Consider the following 16,600-nt stretch of genomic DNA (forward strand, 5'->3'; position numbering starts at 1 on the left):
GACAGCACTGAGTGTGAGAGAGAGACACAGCACTGAGTGTGAGAGAGAGACACAGCACTGAGTGTGAGAGAGACACAGCACTGAGTGTGAGAGAGACACAGCACTGAGTGTGAGAGAGACACAGCACTGAGTGTGAGAGAGACACAGCACTGAGTGTGAGAGAGACACAGCACTGAGTGTGAGAGAGAGACACAGCACTGAGTGTGAGAGAGAGACACAGCACTGAGTGTGAGAGAGACACAGCACTGAGTGTGAGAGAGAGACACAGCACTGAGTGTGTGAGAGAGAGACACAGCACTGAGTGTGAGAGAGAGACACAGCACTGAGTGTGAGAGAGAGACACAGCACTGAGTGTGAGAGAGAGACACAGCACTGAGTGTGAGAGAGAGAGACACAGCACTGAGTGTGAGAGAGAGAGACACAGCACTGAGTGTGAGAGAGAGAGACACAGCACTGAGTGTGAGAGAGAGAGACACAGCACTGAGTGTGAGAGAGAGAGACACAGCACTGAGTGTGAGAGAGAGAGAGACACAGCACTGAGTGTGAGAGAGAGAGACACAGCACTGAGTGTGAGAGAGAGACAGCACTGAGTGTGAGAGAGAGACACAGCACTGAGTGAGAGAGAGAGACACAGCACTGAGTGTGAGAGAGAGAGAGAGCACTGAGTGAGAGAGACAACACTGAGTGTGAGAGAGACACAGCACTGAGTGTGAGAGAGAGAGAGAGAGAGACACAGCACTGAGTGTGAGAGAGAGACACAGCACTGAGTGAGAGAGAGAGACACAGCACTGAGTGTGAGAGAGAGACACAGCACTGAGTGTGAGAGAGAGACACAGCACTGAGTGTGAGAGAGACACAGCACTGAGTGTGAGAGAGAGAGACACAGCACTGAGTGTGAGAGAGAGACACAGCACTGAGTGTGAGAGAGAGAGACACAGCACTGAGTGTGAGAGAGAGACACAGCACTGAGTGTGAGAGAGAGACACAGCACTGAGTGTGAGAGAGAGAGAGAGACACAGCACTGAGTGTGTGAGAGAGACACAGCACTGAGTGTGTGAGAGAGAGACACAGCACTGAGTGTGTGAGAGAGAGACACAGCACTGAGTGTGAGAGAGAGACACCGCACTGAGTGTGGAGAGAGAGAGAGACACAGCACTGAGTGTGAGAGAGAGAGACACAGCACTGAGTGTGAGAGAGAGAGACACAGCACTGAGTGTGAGAGAGAGACACAGCACTGAGTGTGAGAGAGAGAGACACAGCACTGAGTGTGAGAGAGAGACACAGCACTGAGTGTGAGAGAGAGACACAGCACTGAAGTGAGAGAGAGAGAGACTGAAAGTGAGGTAAACTTTGTGTGTGGAGGAGGCGTAGTTTACTGGGGAACTAAGTTAATACAGTTTTATTTTTCCTTTACTGCCATTCCCGGGCATTTGGCTCCAGAAACAAAATCATTTGGTGGCGTTGGATTCAGGATAACCATCTTCCTGACCACTGCTGGGTTTCAGATCTTCTATGTCGCTGCTGCTGATGGAAAATGGTTAATGTTATAATGTTAGTGCACATGTAAAGTTGAGGCACTTAACTCCACCTAAAAAAGAGAACAATTCTTACACCATTAACACCCAACTTTGCCTTTTCTCTCTTCTGTGAAGTCCGCTTTCAAGATCTCTTAATTCCACGAAAGCATAAATCGTCCACTGAACCATGTAGTCAAATCTTACTTCTCTCTGTCCCTTTGCAGTATGGTATTTTTAATTTTATCACTTATGACTCTGCTTCCACCCTGTGTTCAAAATACAAAGTCAAGTCCTCTTTAAATTCTTTGCTTAAAACAGCTGATGCAGTGAGAGGATTTGGTGAGGGAGCGAAAAAAAAACATTCTTGATTTCCCCAGATTGTACATGGGCCCGTTTACAAGTCCCAGTGATCCATCTTTATTATAAACTAAGTAAGCACTTCAGCGTCTTGGAACGTCCTCCTGACGTGAAAGGCGCTTGTACGAATGTAATCTTGTTGTTGCGAAGGGCACTATACAAATGGAAGTTGTTAATTTGTACGGTTCTTTTGAAGAACCGCTCAACTGGCTTTCAAATTAAGATTAAATCGAAGAACTTTTCATAAATCATATAATCTTAGATATTTTTTTAGTCAAAATGGTCTTATAGGCTAAAGACCAGTGGAATTTAAGGCAGGAGAAGTTTCCTGTTGGGCAGGGAAATTAAAGGGACCAACCTGAAATGTGAGCTTGAATGATAGGCGCGAAAACCTGCGGAGAGGGCTGTTGGGCGGAGGAGTTGGAGACCGAAGGGGATGGGGAAGCAAAATCTGACAGACAAAGCGACGACTAACTTTCTGCATCACCTATGAATATTTTACCATTGTCAAACTCTTGGCGGAAATGCGCTTTTGTTCCATTTTGTTTTTGAATATTTATGAAGTAAAGTTCTTTCAGTTTTGAAGATCACATGAAGATAGACAGCCTTCTGTTAGCTGAAAATAATAATCCTTGCATTAGGTATAGTGCCTTATCACGTCGCTGAGATGTCTCAAAGTGCTCACAGAATATACTGTATTTTTACTGTATTTTGTGGGTGAATTGCAGCAGCTAATTGCGCACAGCAGTGTCCCACATACAGTCATGGATTGAATGACTAATTTTTTTGGGGAGGGATTATTATTCCAGGAAACAACAACAGCATTACATTTGTATTGCAATCCACAAGCGACTAATAACCAGGTTCCTACTTAATACCAGATAAACAGAGCCATGTGGAGTAAGGAAACTTGCCTAAGGTTTCACCCTGCCCAGGAGTTCGCTCGCTTGCGAGGCGAGTGCACTAACTACTACACTACAGGACTGCACATGTTGTATAACTTATTAAAAAATAACCTGAGTAGAGATACTTTTCTTGTTTTCCAGTTCTCAAGAGTATAGAAAATATTGGTGTTAGCTTTGTTAAAACATCTGAGCAGTACAGTAAGAAGCTGGAAGCTGAGCTTCGGAAGCAACGGTTTCACTTCAGAGTAAGTTTTTTTTAAATACAGTGCACGTTAGGTTTTAAGAAATTAAATGGAAAACATTTGGTTGCCTCCCTCCCTCAAGTACTGACCTCTGCTCCTTTCTCTCTCGCCATTCCCTCTTTGAACCCCTCCGCGCTGCCCACAGCCCGGAAACAGCCCTGGGGGTCACAGTCACTAATGACATTCTGAACATCTGTGATCAGGGCTCCCTCTGGCTCCTTGTTCTCTCGACCTCTGGCGCCTTTGACACTGTTGACCACTCCATCCTCATATGCTTTACTCAATCTTCACGGATCTGCCCTTACCTGATTCGATTCCTATCTCTCTCACCGTCTCCACTTTGTTGCCTCTAACAATTTCTCCTCCAGCCCCCGCACTGTCACATCTGGCGTCCCCCAGGGCTCTGTCCTTGGCCCTCTCCTCTTTAATATCTACATGCTCCCCCTTGGTGACATTATCCGCAGACATGGGGTCAACTTCCACATGTATGCAGATGACACCCAACTCTATCTTTACCTCCACCCTCAACTCCAGGACCACTGCTGTGGTGAGGGCAAATGTCCTACAATTGAATGTGAACAAGACGGAGGCCCTCCTGATTGGCTCGCGCCAGCGCCTCAGCACCTCAGCTCTGGCAGCATCAACCCCCATGGTTGCACACTACAACTCACCAAGCCAGTCAGGAGCCCAGGGTATTGTTCTACCCTCAACTGTCTTTTCTCTCGTCATTCCTGAAATGACATCATGAAAATGTGCTTTATCAAATGCCAGGATTATCATGTCGTTAAAATGAATGGGTTGATCGGGTGGGGGACATAAAACAGGCAGCGTTCGCTGAGCGGTGAGCACAGCAGGGCTGGTCGGAGATTGGCAGCCAGTGGAGAGGGAGTGGTTGATTCTGGCTTGCAGGGGAACGAGGAGTCGAAGCTGCGTGGCCAGAAATGGTGTGGGGGTGAGGTTGAGAATGCTTCAAGTGTTTTTTTTTCTTGGAAAGAGGAAAGAGTCCTGTAGCTCAGTGGTTAGAGCACTCGCCTCGCAAGCGAGACACCTGGGCTCAATTCCAGGCAGAGGGCGAAACCTTGGGCAAGTTTCCTTACTCCACACACCGAATAATAATCCCTCCAAAACAATAATAAATTGGTCATTTTCAATCCGCGACTGTTTGTGGGACACTGCTGTGCGCAATTGGCTGCCGCGTTTCATCCACAAATATACAGTCAATTCACTTCACAGTATATTCTGCGAAACGCTTTGAGACGTCGAGAAGACGTGAAAAGCGCTTATTCAGATTGATGTCCAATGTGATTTAATGATCCTATTTTTAAAAAAATGACACGTTACAAAAATGGCTTTAAAGGATTGTCGCTCGGTAAAATCCTGTTACACAAGTGTATGTTGTTTTGATGTAAAAATGAATAACCTATATTAATTTGTACCAATGTTGGGGATCAGAGGAAAAAGATCAAAATCTTAATGTAAAGATTAGGTGTTGTGGCCATGGGACTGTCAAATTACCTGGCAACCCTGTAACAACACAAATTGGTTTATAATAATCCTTTCATTTGATATAGCGCTTTTCACGTCTTCTCGACGTCTCAAAGCGCTTCACAGAATATACTGTAAATTGAATTGAGAAATAAGGAAATTTGCCCAAAGGTATAGCTCTGCCGGAAATTGAAACCAGGTCTCTCGCTTGTGAGGCGAATGCTCTAACCACTGAGCTGCAGGACTGTGAACAGGACTCAGCTGCAGGACTCCTAGACATTATGTAACAATGTCTAGGACCCATTTGGTACCACTACAAAGAGAAAAACATCTTTTCAGTTTGTTTGGAACAGATTAAATGTTGACATTTTTCAGGATTAAAAGGATTTTTCCGCCCTCGAGCAATGAGAATCAGAGTTACTTCTGTTGTAGAAACGGTATCAAGGGCCTATTCTTACTGTTGAACACAAGCTGGAGGTGTTCTGTTGAATGCTTCCTTATAGTAATAATAATAATCCTTGCACGTATTCGAGATGTATATTCACAGAATATACTGTAAAGTGTAGTGACTCTTATTTTGTGGGCGAAACGCGGCGGCCAATGGACACAGCAGTATCCCACAAACAGTCATGGATTGAAGTGTCCCAATTTTTTTTTGAGGAATTATTACCCCCGGAAAAGCAATTCGCCAATCGACTAACAACTGGGTTCCTGCTTACTGCTCGGTAAACAGAGGTGTGTGGAGAAAGAAAACTTGCCCAACATTTCACCCTGCCTGGGATCGAACCCAGGTCTCTCGCTTGCGAGGCGAGTGCTCTAATCACTGAGCCTCAAGACTCCACAACTGCCACTGAAATAAATACATTTCCATTACTGTCCCAGCATCTTCACTTCATCTTGTCTTACGACTTCTCCTTCCACCCCCGCACAGCTACATTCAGTGTTCCTCAAGGCGTCAGTCCTCTGCTTTTCACCACTTGGTGATATCATCCACAGACTATGGGGTCCACTTTCACATCTATGTAGATGATATCCAATTCTATCTCTGCCTCTACCCTTGACTCCAGAACCACCATTTGTTCTGACTGATTGCCTGTCAGAAATTAATAGACATGCAGCCCGGCTGAGATTAATAAACTCAATGCAGACCAGGACTCGAATGAGTGAGGTCCTGGTCTCTACACTGCAGCTCTCAACAGAAAACTCACTTCCTTCTGGTGCTGTACATTCTTTTTAAAAACTAATTTCATCTGCGACATCAGATCTAAACTACAAGCCGATACTTCTTAACATTGATCTTGTAGGAATTCACTTCAAGTAAATTTAAGATCTGCTTAAAATATAAGAAGCATGAATAAGCAGCACAACATGAAGCCTCCTGGGAAGTGCCGAGAAAGGGGAGACCACAGTGTGATTTGAAAGATAAAATCTAATCTTGAGGTCCAGTTGATAATTAATTGATATAAACTTTATTTGGCGCATTATATCCTCTGGATATAAAAGTCCCAATATAAATATAAATTTGTATAGTGTGTTTATTGTGATACCCTTTCAATTCCTTTATCAGATAATTGCCATACAATATTCCTAGGTATTTAAATTTAAAAATTAACCCTTTTTTATGCTTGTATAAAAAGCTGTTCCATGGATGACCACAATTTTACTTAATAATGGTTGATTAGAAATCTTCATAATCTTTGAGCAAGTTCTTGTTCAATAAACTGCTACGTTGTATGTAATATCTTTTGTTTGAATTAGGCTTGAGCAACTTAAAATGTTCAGATGACGGTCTAGATTGGATTTAGTGTACTGTGTTGCAAATTTACAGTTTGCATTTTATCATTGGCTTTTTTTTCTCGTTTCATAGATGTTTTGAAACTTTGATAATGTAATATTAAGCATTTAAGGAATTTAATGATAATAATAATAATCCTTATATTTGGTATTGCGTGTTTGACATTGGACGATGACCCGAAGAACTTCACAAGATATACGAATGTGTATCGGATAAGTAAATTGCAGAGACTGTTTTTTTGTTCTTCATTAGGGAACCGGGTGTGTTAATTGAAACAGAATCATGTAGGTACGGTTATTTGGTTTATTCATTACAATTATTTGAACTGTATTGACAGCATAAAGTTTTTTTTATTTTGTTTGCCATTTAAACCACCACCAAAAAAAATTACATTTGTGTAGAGCTTTTCAGGTAGGAAGGATGTCCCAAGTTAGGGATTTGGTCTCGAGCTGCGAGTTGGGATTAGGAAGGATGGAGGGCAGGGTAGGAGGGTGACCGAAGGCATGATCGAAGAGGAACGTCTTGAGATGGGCCTTGAAGGAGACAAGGGAGGGAGTGAGGGGAAGGAAATGTGGGATGGAGTTGCAAAGGGTGGGGGCAGAGAGGCTGAAGGCCCGACCACTGATGGTGGGGGACATTGAGTAGGCCGGAGCCCGCTGAGCAGACAGGTCGATGTGGAGTTAGCAGATCAAAGAGGTAAGGAGGAGGGAGCAAGGCTGTGGAGTGCTTTGAAGGCGAGGCTGAGGTTTTTGAACTCTATTCTCTGGGGGATGGGAAGCCAGTGGAACCGGGCGAGGGTGGGGATGATAGGATCACGGAGCCAGATACATGAGAGACCACGAGCTGCAGAGTTCTGGACGATCTGCAGCTTGTAGAGGGAAGAGTTGGGAAAGCCGACAAGCAGGGAGTTAGCGTAGTCAAGCCTGGATGTGATGAATGCGCCAAGACTATTTTACCTCCCGAAGGCAGAAAATCATTTTGTCCAAACACTGTGTACCTTTTCATTAATTCAACAACAAAAAAACACAAGTAAACCTCTGAACTAACAGCAATTTTGCCAAGAACAAACCCAAATACCTTAAAATAACCCAACCACAGGTTTAGAAGTGCTTGGGATTTGCACATAATTGTGGAGTGAATTGGTCGAAGGGTATTGGAATTAAACTGAGGCTGTAAAGTGAAATTAAGATGAAAAACAGATTTAAATTTTAAACAAGGAATGAACCTTATAAATCTGTGTGAAATTCTATACTTTTTAATGTGTTTTATTGTCCTTTCCCTTTTCTTTGGTGGAATGATGATGGGTTGAATCTCAGCTATCCACTTACATTATTTGTTCAGCCCATTAATCTCATTCAGTAGAACAAATGTAAAATGTGCAGCATCAGACTCATGCGCATGAACAGTGCTATATAAATGTAAGTTGTTGTTAGCAAAGGAACCTTTTGAATTTATGGTTCACTGTTAAAACAACTGAGAGGTCTTTCCCTTGCCAACTTCCTCCCTTCTTGAAGGCACCGTGGACTCCCTTTCCTTCTACTGAACGTGTGGGGGAAAGGTTACAACTTCATATGCAACAGTCACCTTTTAGTAACTCATCGATGTGGCCATTATTCATTTGTTGAATATTGGCAGGCTGTGCAGGAAGTGTCACAGCCCAAACCCAGTCCTGTCCTCACCTGACATCCACTCCTCCAAGGAGTGAGAATCCCGGTAACTTTTTTCTTTTTTCTCTCTCATATTGAAGTCAATCCCAGGTAACTCAGCACAACTGGCAATGGGATCTGGGCCTTTCAGGTAACCGCTCGACTGGTACTGACTTCCTGCTCATCCCTCGCACCCTCTGCCCCACCATCGGAGGTCGCGCTTTCAGCCACTACGCCCCGAAACTCTGGAAGCCTCTCCCTCAATCCCTCCGCCTTGCCTCCCCCCTCTCCCCTTTTTCAAATCCTGCATGAAAACCTTCCTCTTCGATTGTGCTTACGGCCACCTCCCCAGCTCCGAGTCAGGCTCCGCCACTGTTAAGAGCTCTGAGACGTGTGGAAGGTGCTATATAAGTGCAAGTTGTTGTTATTGTAAGTATGGTGATTATGTCAAATGGTAATACTAATTTCTCATGCATTATGACCTACTTGTCACAAATTTATTCTTGGGGAGGCACTCATAGAACATCAAATGAAAAAATCTTTGGGTTTTATTTATTATAAGATGCAAATGCTGTTTAATTTCCATTGGGGGTTACATAAAACAAATCCCTAGAGTTAAAGCAAAACTGTCTTTTGCAGGTGAATGAACTGGAGGGGGACTGCTTCACTTACAACTGCAGGTAGTGTGGTCGGAAGGCCATAGACATCAACAAGTGTGTAACCACAGTCAAAACATACAGTTCAGCCATGTTGGAAGAGGATATGGAAGTGGCCATCAAGGTGGTGGTGGTTGGAAATGGGGCAGTGGGGAAATCGAGCATGATCCAACGGTACTGCAAGGGTATTTTCACCAAAGACTACAAGAAAACCATTGGTGTGGATTTCCTGGAAAGGCAAATTCAGTGAGTAATGACCTCTTCTCTGGTGCACTAATAAAAACATGAGAGATTCAACAGCTATTTAAGATGGGGGAGAAGAAACTACACATAATCCTTTTACACATGGCTGCAGAATGTCCATAGTGTTGTTTATTTTGCAAACCCCCTACAGTCTCTACAGAGGAAAATGTATGGGCAGAAAAAAAGTTAAAAGAACATATTAAAATTGAAATGTGTTTGCTCGGGGCAAGTTTCCTCAAGGTATATTTGAAGTTAAAACATCATGAACTGCAGGAAACATTTGAGTATGTTAAGTCTGGTAAATGATTTACATTTATATAACATGAGACGAGGGGAGTTCCAGAGGATAGTGGAATAGTGGAGTCCTGTTGCTAAGTGGTTAGAGCACTACCAAGCGAGAGGACCTGGGTTTGATTCCCGGCAGGGGCAAAACGTTGGGAAAGTTTTCTTACTCCACACACCTCTGTTCACCTGGCGGTAAATAGGAACCCGGTTGTGAGTCAATTAGTGGATGGCATTTCTGGGGGTAATAATCCCTTCGGAAAAAAAATTGGTCACTAAATCCACGACTGCTGTGTGCAATTTGCTGCCACATTTCACCCAAAAATATAGTCAATTCACTACAATATATTCTGTGAAGTGCTTTGAGATGCCTCAAAGATGTGATAAGGCGCTATATCAAGTGCAAGGATTATTATTATGTATTTTAGTTGCTGAAGGCTTGCACGTCTGATGGTGGATCAGAGGGAGCGGAGGATTTGGTGTAAGAAAGGAGTCAATTTGGGTAATGTGGTGAAGTTGAACAAAATGGGTCTTGGATAGGAACCTAATGTCAGGAAGAAGAGCTGAGGATTGAACCGAATACTAGGATTGTGCATTAGTTTGTGTTTGTGAGAGAGGCTAATGAATTTGAGGAGGGTCATAACTGGATGTGAGGAGACGTTGAAGAGAGATGGGGAGGATGGTTTCCGTCTTACCCATTTTGAAATGTAGGAAATTTTGGCTCATCCAGGCCTCGATGAGCAAGCAGACAGAATAGAGGTGGAGAAATAGATTTACATGTCATCCGCATACATAAGATTAATAATAATAATCTTTGCATTTGATATGGCGCCTTATCACGTCATTGAGACGTCTCAAAGCGGTTCAAGGGATATACTGTAAAGTGTAGTGTCTCTGTATTTTGTGGATGAAACATGGCAGCCAATTCCGTACAACACTGTCCCATAAATAGTTGTCGATTGAGTGACCAAATTTTTATTTTTTTGGAGTGGTTTTGCTCCTTGCTTTGGACACAGGATGTATTTATGCTTCATAAGCACACTTCACCACCATTCTTTCATTGTCAGCTGAAATGAAAGCTCCAAGTACGCCCATCTTTTCGTTGACTCTCCTGTTACTTTGAAATGTACTTCTAAAGCCTTTACTATAATGACAACTGATCTCTTTGTGATCCAAATCCTTTCATATATAATAAAGGATTAGGCAGTGTACTTGAGCAGTCCATTATTTCTCGAGTGTTGAGTCCTGTAGCTCAGTGATTAGAGTACTTGCTCCGCAAGCGAGAGAACTGAGTTCGATTCCCAGCTGGGCAATAGGTTGGACAAGTTTCCTTACTCCACACGCTTCTGTTTACCTAGTAGTAGGTAGGAACCCAGTTGTTAGTCGATTGGCGGATCGCTTTTCCTTCAAAAAAAAATTCATAAATTGGTCACTTCAATCCACGATTGTTTGTGGACCACTGCTGTGCGCAATTGGCTGCCGAGCTTCGCCCACAAAATATACAGTCATTTCACTTTACAGTATATTCTGTGAAGCGCTTTGAGACATCTCAAAGACGTGATAAGGCACTATATCAAATGCAAGGATTATTATTATTATGAAGAGAAGAATATGATTTTGTGCCATTGATTTATTTATGCAGGTTTCCCTTTACTAGGCTGCGAGGTGAGGGTCGTTCACCTTAGTTTGTTCTTGGGTGTCTCTAGGTTGGCTTTGGCAGGGAAATGCGATCATTATTTCTTGTTAAGCCATTGAAATTATAGCCTTTTTAAAACGAGTGAACACAATTAAGTCAAACTAATTGAATCATTAAAATTCCTGCAAGTAAAACTTTGGCTGCACATCTTATTGCATCTTATTGTTTTTGATTGGCAATTGTGTTCAGAGCCTAATTAAGGAGAAGGATTTTTAGTTTTCTATTTGAGAGCATTAAACGGATTCAAAGAACTTCTGTAGTGTTAGAACAAAGTAAGTGGGACAGTCCTTAGATACCACAGTGGTCATGAGCTGCAATTTTTGTTGCCAAACAGCTGTGGTTTGAGGTCTGAGCTATTTGGAAGTGGTTATTTGCAATTAACCGCATTAAGCCTGAATTCACATTCCATCAAACGTTTCTCGTGGACAGCATTTAGATGCTTTTTTTAAAATGGAATTTGAATACAGGATTTGATCTGAATGCCACTATATCTTTCAGAGTTAATGATGAGGACGTCAGGTTGATGCTGTGGGACACAGCCGGGCAAGAGGAGTTTGATGCTATAACAAAAGCGTACTATAGAGGTAAGTTAAGAACCATTCAAAATTTATAAAAGATTGCTGGTTTTGTTATCGTATTTCAGCTTGTCAATAGCTAAAATATTTAACCATTGTACAATAATCTGCATAGAAATGATTGTTTTGGGGCTGAATTTTCCATTTCTCAAAATAAAATGTTTTAGAACAGACATTGCAGATTACATGTAATAAAAATTACGTTCAATGTGGCATATGGTCTCAGTATTCCTGGAGTGATGAATGGAATCTAAGCATCTGCCTCCCACAAAGCCTTTCCTGAAAACATGGAATTAAGCCCTTCTGAGTATTTTTTTTAGATCAGTCGGGTGTCTGACACATGAGGAAACCCATCACCATTCTAAAGAGTATCCAAATCAACCTGCGATTTCCATGTATTTCATACGTTTATTTATGAAATAAAGTTCATGTTCAAAGATCAGTACAATGCAGTATATCGGAGATAGTCACAAAATTAGTAATTCTTAATGTGTTGATTGTTCTTGTGTTTGTATAACCTTAGGTGCCCAGGCCTGTGTCCTGGTGTTCTCAACTACTGACAGAGAGTCTTTCGAGGTTATCCCTGGTTGGAAGGAGAAAGTAGAGGCTGAAGTTGGAGATATCCCCACAGTCTTAGTACAGAACAAAATTGACTTACTGGATGATACAGTGATTAAAAAGTAAGAGGATATTCACTTTACTAATAGCTCATTGTCATTCAGTATTTGAGCATGGCCTTTGAAGTACATTTTTAGACACATTTTCTTTACACCTGTCGACTCTGAGTGTTCCAGGGGACAAAGGCAATTACCTTTATTTAAAACATTTAGGTTGACCAAAAAGTTATTGGTTAATGTTGATAATAAAAATCCTTGCATTCGATATAGTTTCTTTAACATTAGGGGACATCTCAAAATGCTTTACAGTGCAGTGGCTATAGATTTTGTAAGTTAAATGTGGACCAGGAACAATGTTGATTATTTTCCTAAGCCCCAGAGGGTAATGATAAATCACCAGGGATTTGTTGCCTTGTGGTGATTAAATGGAAGACAAAAGGGTATGGAGTTCAACCTAAAGTGGCTGGGCTGTAACCTTGAATAAATAGAAAGAGGTCCAGGAAGGTGAAGGAGAAGAGCAAGGATTAAAAACAGTAATAATAATAATCCTTGCATTTAATAGAGCACCTTATCATGTCATTGAGAAATCTCAAAACACTCCTCAGAATATATTGTAAAGTGAATTATAAAGCAATGAGGAGGATCTGCAGCATATTACTTGCCTGGTGTGAACAAATGAGTCATTTTAAGGGATAAGTTGTGAATAAAAGCACAGGTGTTTTTAAGTAAGTATAAAATACTGATAAATGTTATTGAAATTCACCAGCAAAGGTCGATCTCCCTATTTGGATAATGGTTGCAAGGTTGATATCATATCTGCACCATTAAGTGTCATTCATGAACCATCAACGTGCCTTGAAATACTGCAGACCTTCAACGTCAGTAAAAATATTATCTCTCTTACATTTCCTTCCTTAACCTTCCCCTCGCTTTTTTTAAGAACTGTTATTTTATTACCTTTGAAAGGGGGAAGGGATGAGTCAAACCACTGGGATTTGACCCCAATACCTTTTGGTACTCAACCAACTGAACTAACAAAGATGCAGCTGCTCTTGAACTAGAATTCTACAAAGTTCTTAGATTAGCAGTAGTAAAGGTTCCTCTACAAATATGGAAAGGATGAAATTCAGAATTAAACATGATTTGCTGACTCAGAGTTCCTGAAAGCTTGCATTGTGACTTGCTTGTTGTACTTCAGTATGTCTTTGCAACTCCAGAACAAAGTTCATAAGACATCTCAACTGTTATAGCTGTGTTGTGCAATGTCTCCCCTTACTCAATTTTATAGAAATTATGTGTGCTGTATTACCTATGAAATGCTCAGATTGTTCACTAATCATTTTGTTTTTCTTCTGATTTGGAAATAGTGAAGAGGCAGAGGGTTTGGCTAAAAGATTGAAGTTGAGATTTTATCGGGCTTCTGTGAAGGAGGATCTAAACGTGAATGAAGGTGAGTGTTCCTGGCAGAACTTTGTCTCTGGAATCGGGTGCACCAGTTTTGCTCTGCGCTTCCTGTATGGTGTTTCTGAGGAGCCTTGCCTAATATATGCTGCCCTTAGATTGCTTGGTAATTAACAGAGGTGCTTATTACCTGCCCACAAACATGAACCCACACGTGTACATACAGGAGCCAATGCAATGGGCCAGAAGGTTGCCTTCTGTGATACAAGAATAGGAAGTGTTGTGCCAACCTTTGGGAACTCCACTCCAATACTCCCAGAGGTTAATTGTGTAGTTTACATGGGCCAATAGGACATATTGATGGTTTCTGGCAGTGTCATAATTTTGGCAACTATCAGTGCTGTGGGAGCCTGTCTCTCGTCCCAATCTCAGGGAGTTGAAAAGGATTTGCACAGAAGATATTATGTATAATGAGGTGATCTTGGTGAAACAATAGTTTAATTGGATCAGTTTATATCACCTCTTTGATGAGTTTTAGGAAAACAAATCTTAGATAAACTCAGTGTATTTAATAATAGTCCTTGCATTTGATATAGCGCCTTATCAAAGTGCTTCACAGGGTTTACTGTGAAGTGGATTGACTGTGCATTTTGTGGGTGAGAATAGTTTTAAAACGATAAAATCAGTGGGAGACTGCATTTCAGAGAATCCAGATTAACATCCATTTGTTCACACAGTTTTCAAGTATCTGGCTGACAAGTACCTTCTGCGGCTCAAACAGCAAACAACAGAAGAACAGGAACAAGTGCACACAACAAGCAATCGAATAGGTATCTAGTGATTCATTTTGTAATTGCTATTGTCACAAGTCCAAAGTAAAACAACCAGAACTGTTAAGCAAGTGAATTGTGATGAAAATATTTCTGATAGCTGCAAGGAGAACCACATTCATCTGAATTACTGCAAAAGGTCGCATTTCACCTAAAGACAACATCTCCTACAATGCAGCGCTCCCCCAGTATTGCACTGGAATATCAGCCTGGACTACGAGTTTAAGTCCCAATATGGGCCTTTTGAGGCATGAGTGCTACCAACTGTGCCAAGCGGGCACCTTAAAGCTATTATATAAAATATTTCTTTCCATAGAGGGCCATCGGAATATAGAATACTCTTCTGCAAACTATTGTTGAAACATCAATTGAAAAGTTGGTTGTGCATCCATTGAGTTGTTTAAATTTGAAATAAACTGGAATTCCCCGAACTAATGTTGAAATGCTGCTTCGTGGGAAAGATCAAAATTGTTGCCTTGCTGGTTCAACAGTTGAGCAATCAACTTTTGGGTTAAAAACATTTGAACAAAGTTAGAGGAACGTTCTCCCTTCCCCCACCCCGTGGCAGCCATCAACTGGAACCTTGTCGTGATTGGAATGCCCCATGATGTGATAATTATTACCCGTGGTTGAAAGTGTTGCTTCCCATTAGGTACTTTTTACCCATCTGGTCTTATTGGCAGTCGCTAGTAACCATGGTTAGTTTAGTCATGTTAAAATACAATTGATTGAAATCTGCCTCCTTGGTTTCTTCCAGGTGTGTTCAACACAGCGGGTGGAAGTCACTCTGGCCAGAATTCCAGCATGATTAATGGGGAGATCATTAACCTTCGGCCAAACAAGCAGAGAACCAAGAAGAACAAAAACCCTTTTAGTAGCTGCTGAATACTCTAGCAGTTGAATCCTGCTGCAGTATATATAGTCTCTGCAATTGTTCAGATCAGTCAGGGTTACAATCTAGGTATCTCGGTCCTTCGGAGAGACGGTTTAATACAGTGAAGACCTGCAGTACTTGGCAGTTGGCTAACCCAAACTCTGCTTTGTGAAGACGTCAGAAAACAATCATTCAGTCTGAATTTGGAATAGGTTTTCAGAGTTCAGAATGAGACTCCTGGTGAGTGTAAGCGGGATGACTATCACAAGCTTGTCTAATTCATGTAAGGTTTTGTTTTAATTGATTGATATGTTTGATTGTTTACAAGCTAGTCACCTATGTTCTGAGACAGATGTGTTTGTGCTGCGCTGCCTCTCTGGAAACGATCTGCTCTTGCAGTATCTAGAAGGAAAGCAGTGGCGGATTCAATGTGATGATGTTCTAGCAAAGCACAATGCTTTGAGCTAGAGAGGATTCCAATACCTGGACTAAGGAACACCAGATCAAAAGTGTGATGCATTCCTTCAGGGTATTTACTAAAAAGCCTTTTTGTGTTTTAATGAATTATGAAATTCTATTGTCATTTGAACAGATGCAAAGAAAGCATTGCCATTTGTGCTTTAGATTTGTGATTGTTAATTGACATAACTAACTCCTATAAATTGTGCAATATTTCTGTGTTGGATGCAGCCTGAAGCAAATTACTTTGCTACTAGGAGCAGTTTTATCTAAAGGTGGTTTTTGAGTTGATAATTGTACTGTTTAGATATTTTAGGTAAGGAACCATTTTTGCCATTCAGTAATAATATTCACCGTTTCTAGTCTTAAGATGGGTCATTTGCTTTTTGTATGCTTGACATTTTACGATGTAATCATGTCTGTCAATTGTACGCATGGCATATTAGGAAAACTTCCTTCACGGGTCTTAACATTATTCCAAGGAAGAGAATTACACGAGTGCCAAGATGGGCCTGCAATTCTTGCTTTGCCTTTTTGTCTTGGAACAGGTAGACTGAGAAAGCTGTGAAAATCTCACACTTGGAGAATGCGAATGGCAAATAATCACAACAGATTAAAGCTGCATTACTTGCCAGCTGGAAAATCACTCTTGAATAATCCTGCCGTTTGCATCGTTTTTGGGGGGTGGGAAGGGGAGAAAATAAAATCTTGACTGTGTGCTTAAAAACAAAATATGCATCGCACCTTTAGTGCGCTCGGTCCGGATTACATTTGGCAACTGCACCACGTTCAGGCTCCAGCTGCTGTTTGCGCCCTGAGCAACAGCACCAGCATCAAACAGTCTCAGCTTCCCCCCGGCTGATTAGACAGAGCTGAGGAAGCCCTGTTTGGATTATTTAAAGCTTATTGTGTTCATGTGAGTTTACAGTTAGAGAAACGTGCACCCTTTGTGGTGCCTTTGTCGCCCTATGTTCCTATCTTTCAGAATTTGATGCTGGGGAGAACACAGTCTTTATGTAA

At 41.7% G+C, this 16,600-nt stretch overlaps 1 protein-coding gene across 1 annotated transcript; it reads left to right on the forward strand.

Annotated features, from left to right (window-relative positions):
• The first annotated feature begins 8,380 nt into the window (after window positions 1-8,380).
• rab23 (RAB23, member RAS oncogene family) lies at window positions 8,381-16,364 on the forward strand. Its single transcript, XM_007894070.2, has 6 exons — window positions 8,381-8,849; window positions 11,323-11,408; window positions 11,923-12,079; window positions 13,384-13,466; window positions 14,155-14,247; window positions 15,005-16,364. The coding sequence occupies exons 1-6, from the start codon at window positions 8,695-8,697 to the stop codon at window positions 15,130-15,132; spliced, it is 702 nt and encodes a 233-aa protein (XP_007892261.1). The 5' UTR covers window positions 8,381-8,694; the 3' UTR covers window positions 15,133-16,364.
• The last annotated feature ends 236 nt before the right edge of the window (window positions 16,365-16,600 follow it).

The sequence above is a fragment of the Callorhinchus milii genome, unplaced genomic scaffold (assembly GCF_018977255.1).
Source record: "Callorhinchus milii isolate IMCB2004 unplaced genomic scaffold, IMCB_Cmil_1.0 Scaffold3, whole genome shotgun sequence".
In the NCBI taxonomy this organism is placed as follows: domain Eukaryota; kingdom Metazoa; phylum Chordata; class Chondrichthyes; order Chimaeriformes; family Callorhinchidae; genus Callorhinchus; species Callorhinchus milii.

What these genes read in the sequence shown, in the direction of transcription:
- rab23 (XM_007894070.2), top strand. Translation starts at nt 8,695, where the DNA reads ATGTTGGAAGAGGATATGGAAGTGGCCATCAAGGTGGTGGTGGTTGGA. An exon ending in GATGATACAGTGATTAAAAA is followed by an intron (nt 12,080 to 13,383) that starts GTAAGAGGATAT and finishes ATTTGGAAATAG; the next exon opens with TGAAGAGGCAGAGGGTTTGG. An exon ending in GGATCTAAACGTGAATGAAG is followed by an intron (nt 13,467 to 14,154) that starts GTGAGTGTTCCT and finishes TTGTTCACACAG; the next exon opens with TTTTCAAGTATCTGGCTGAC.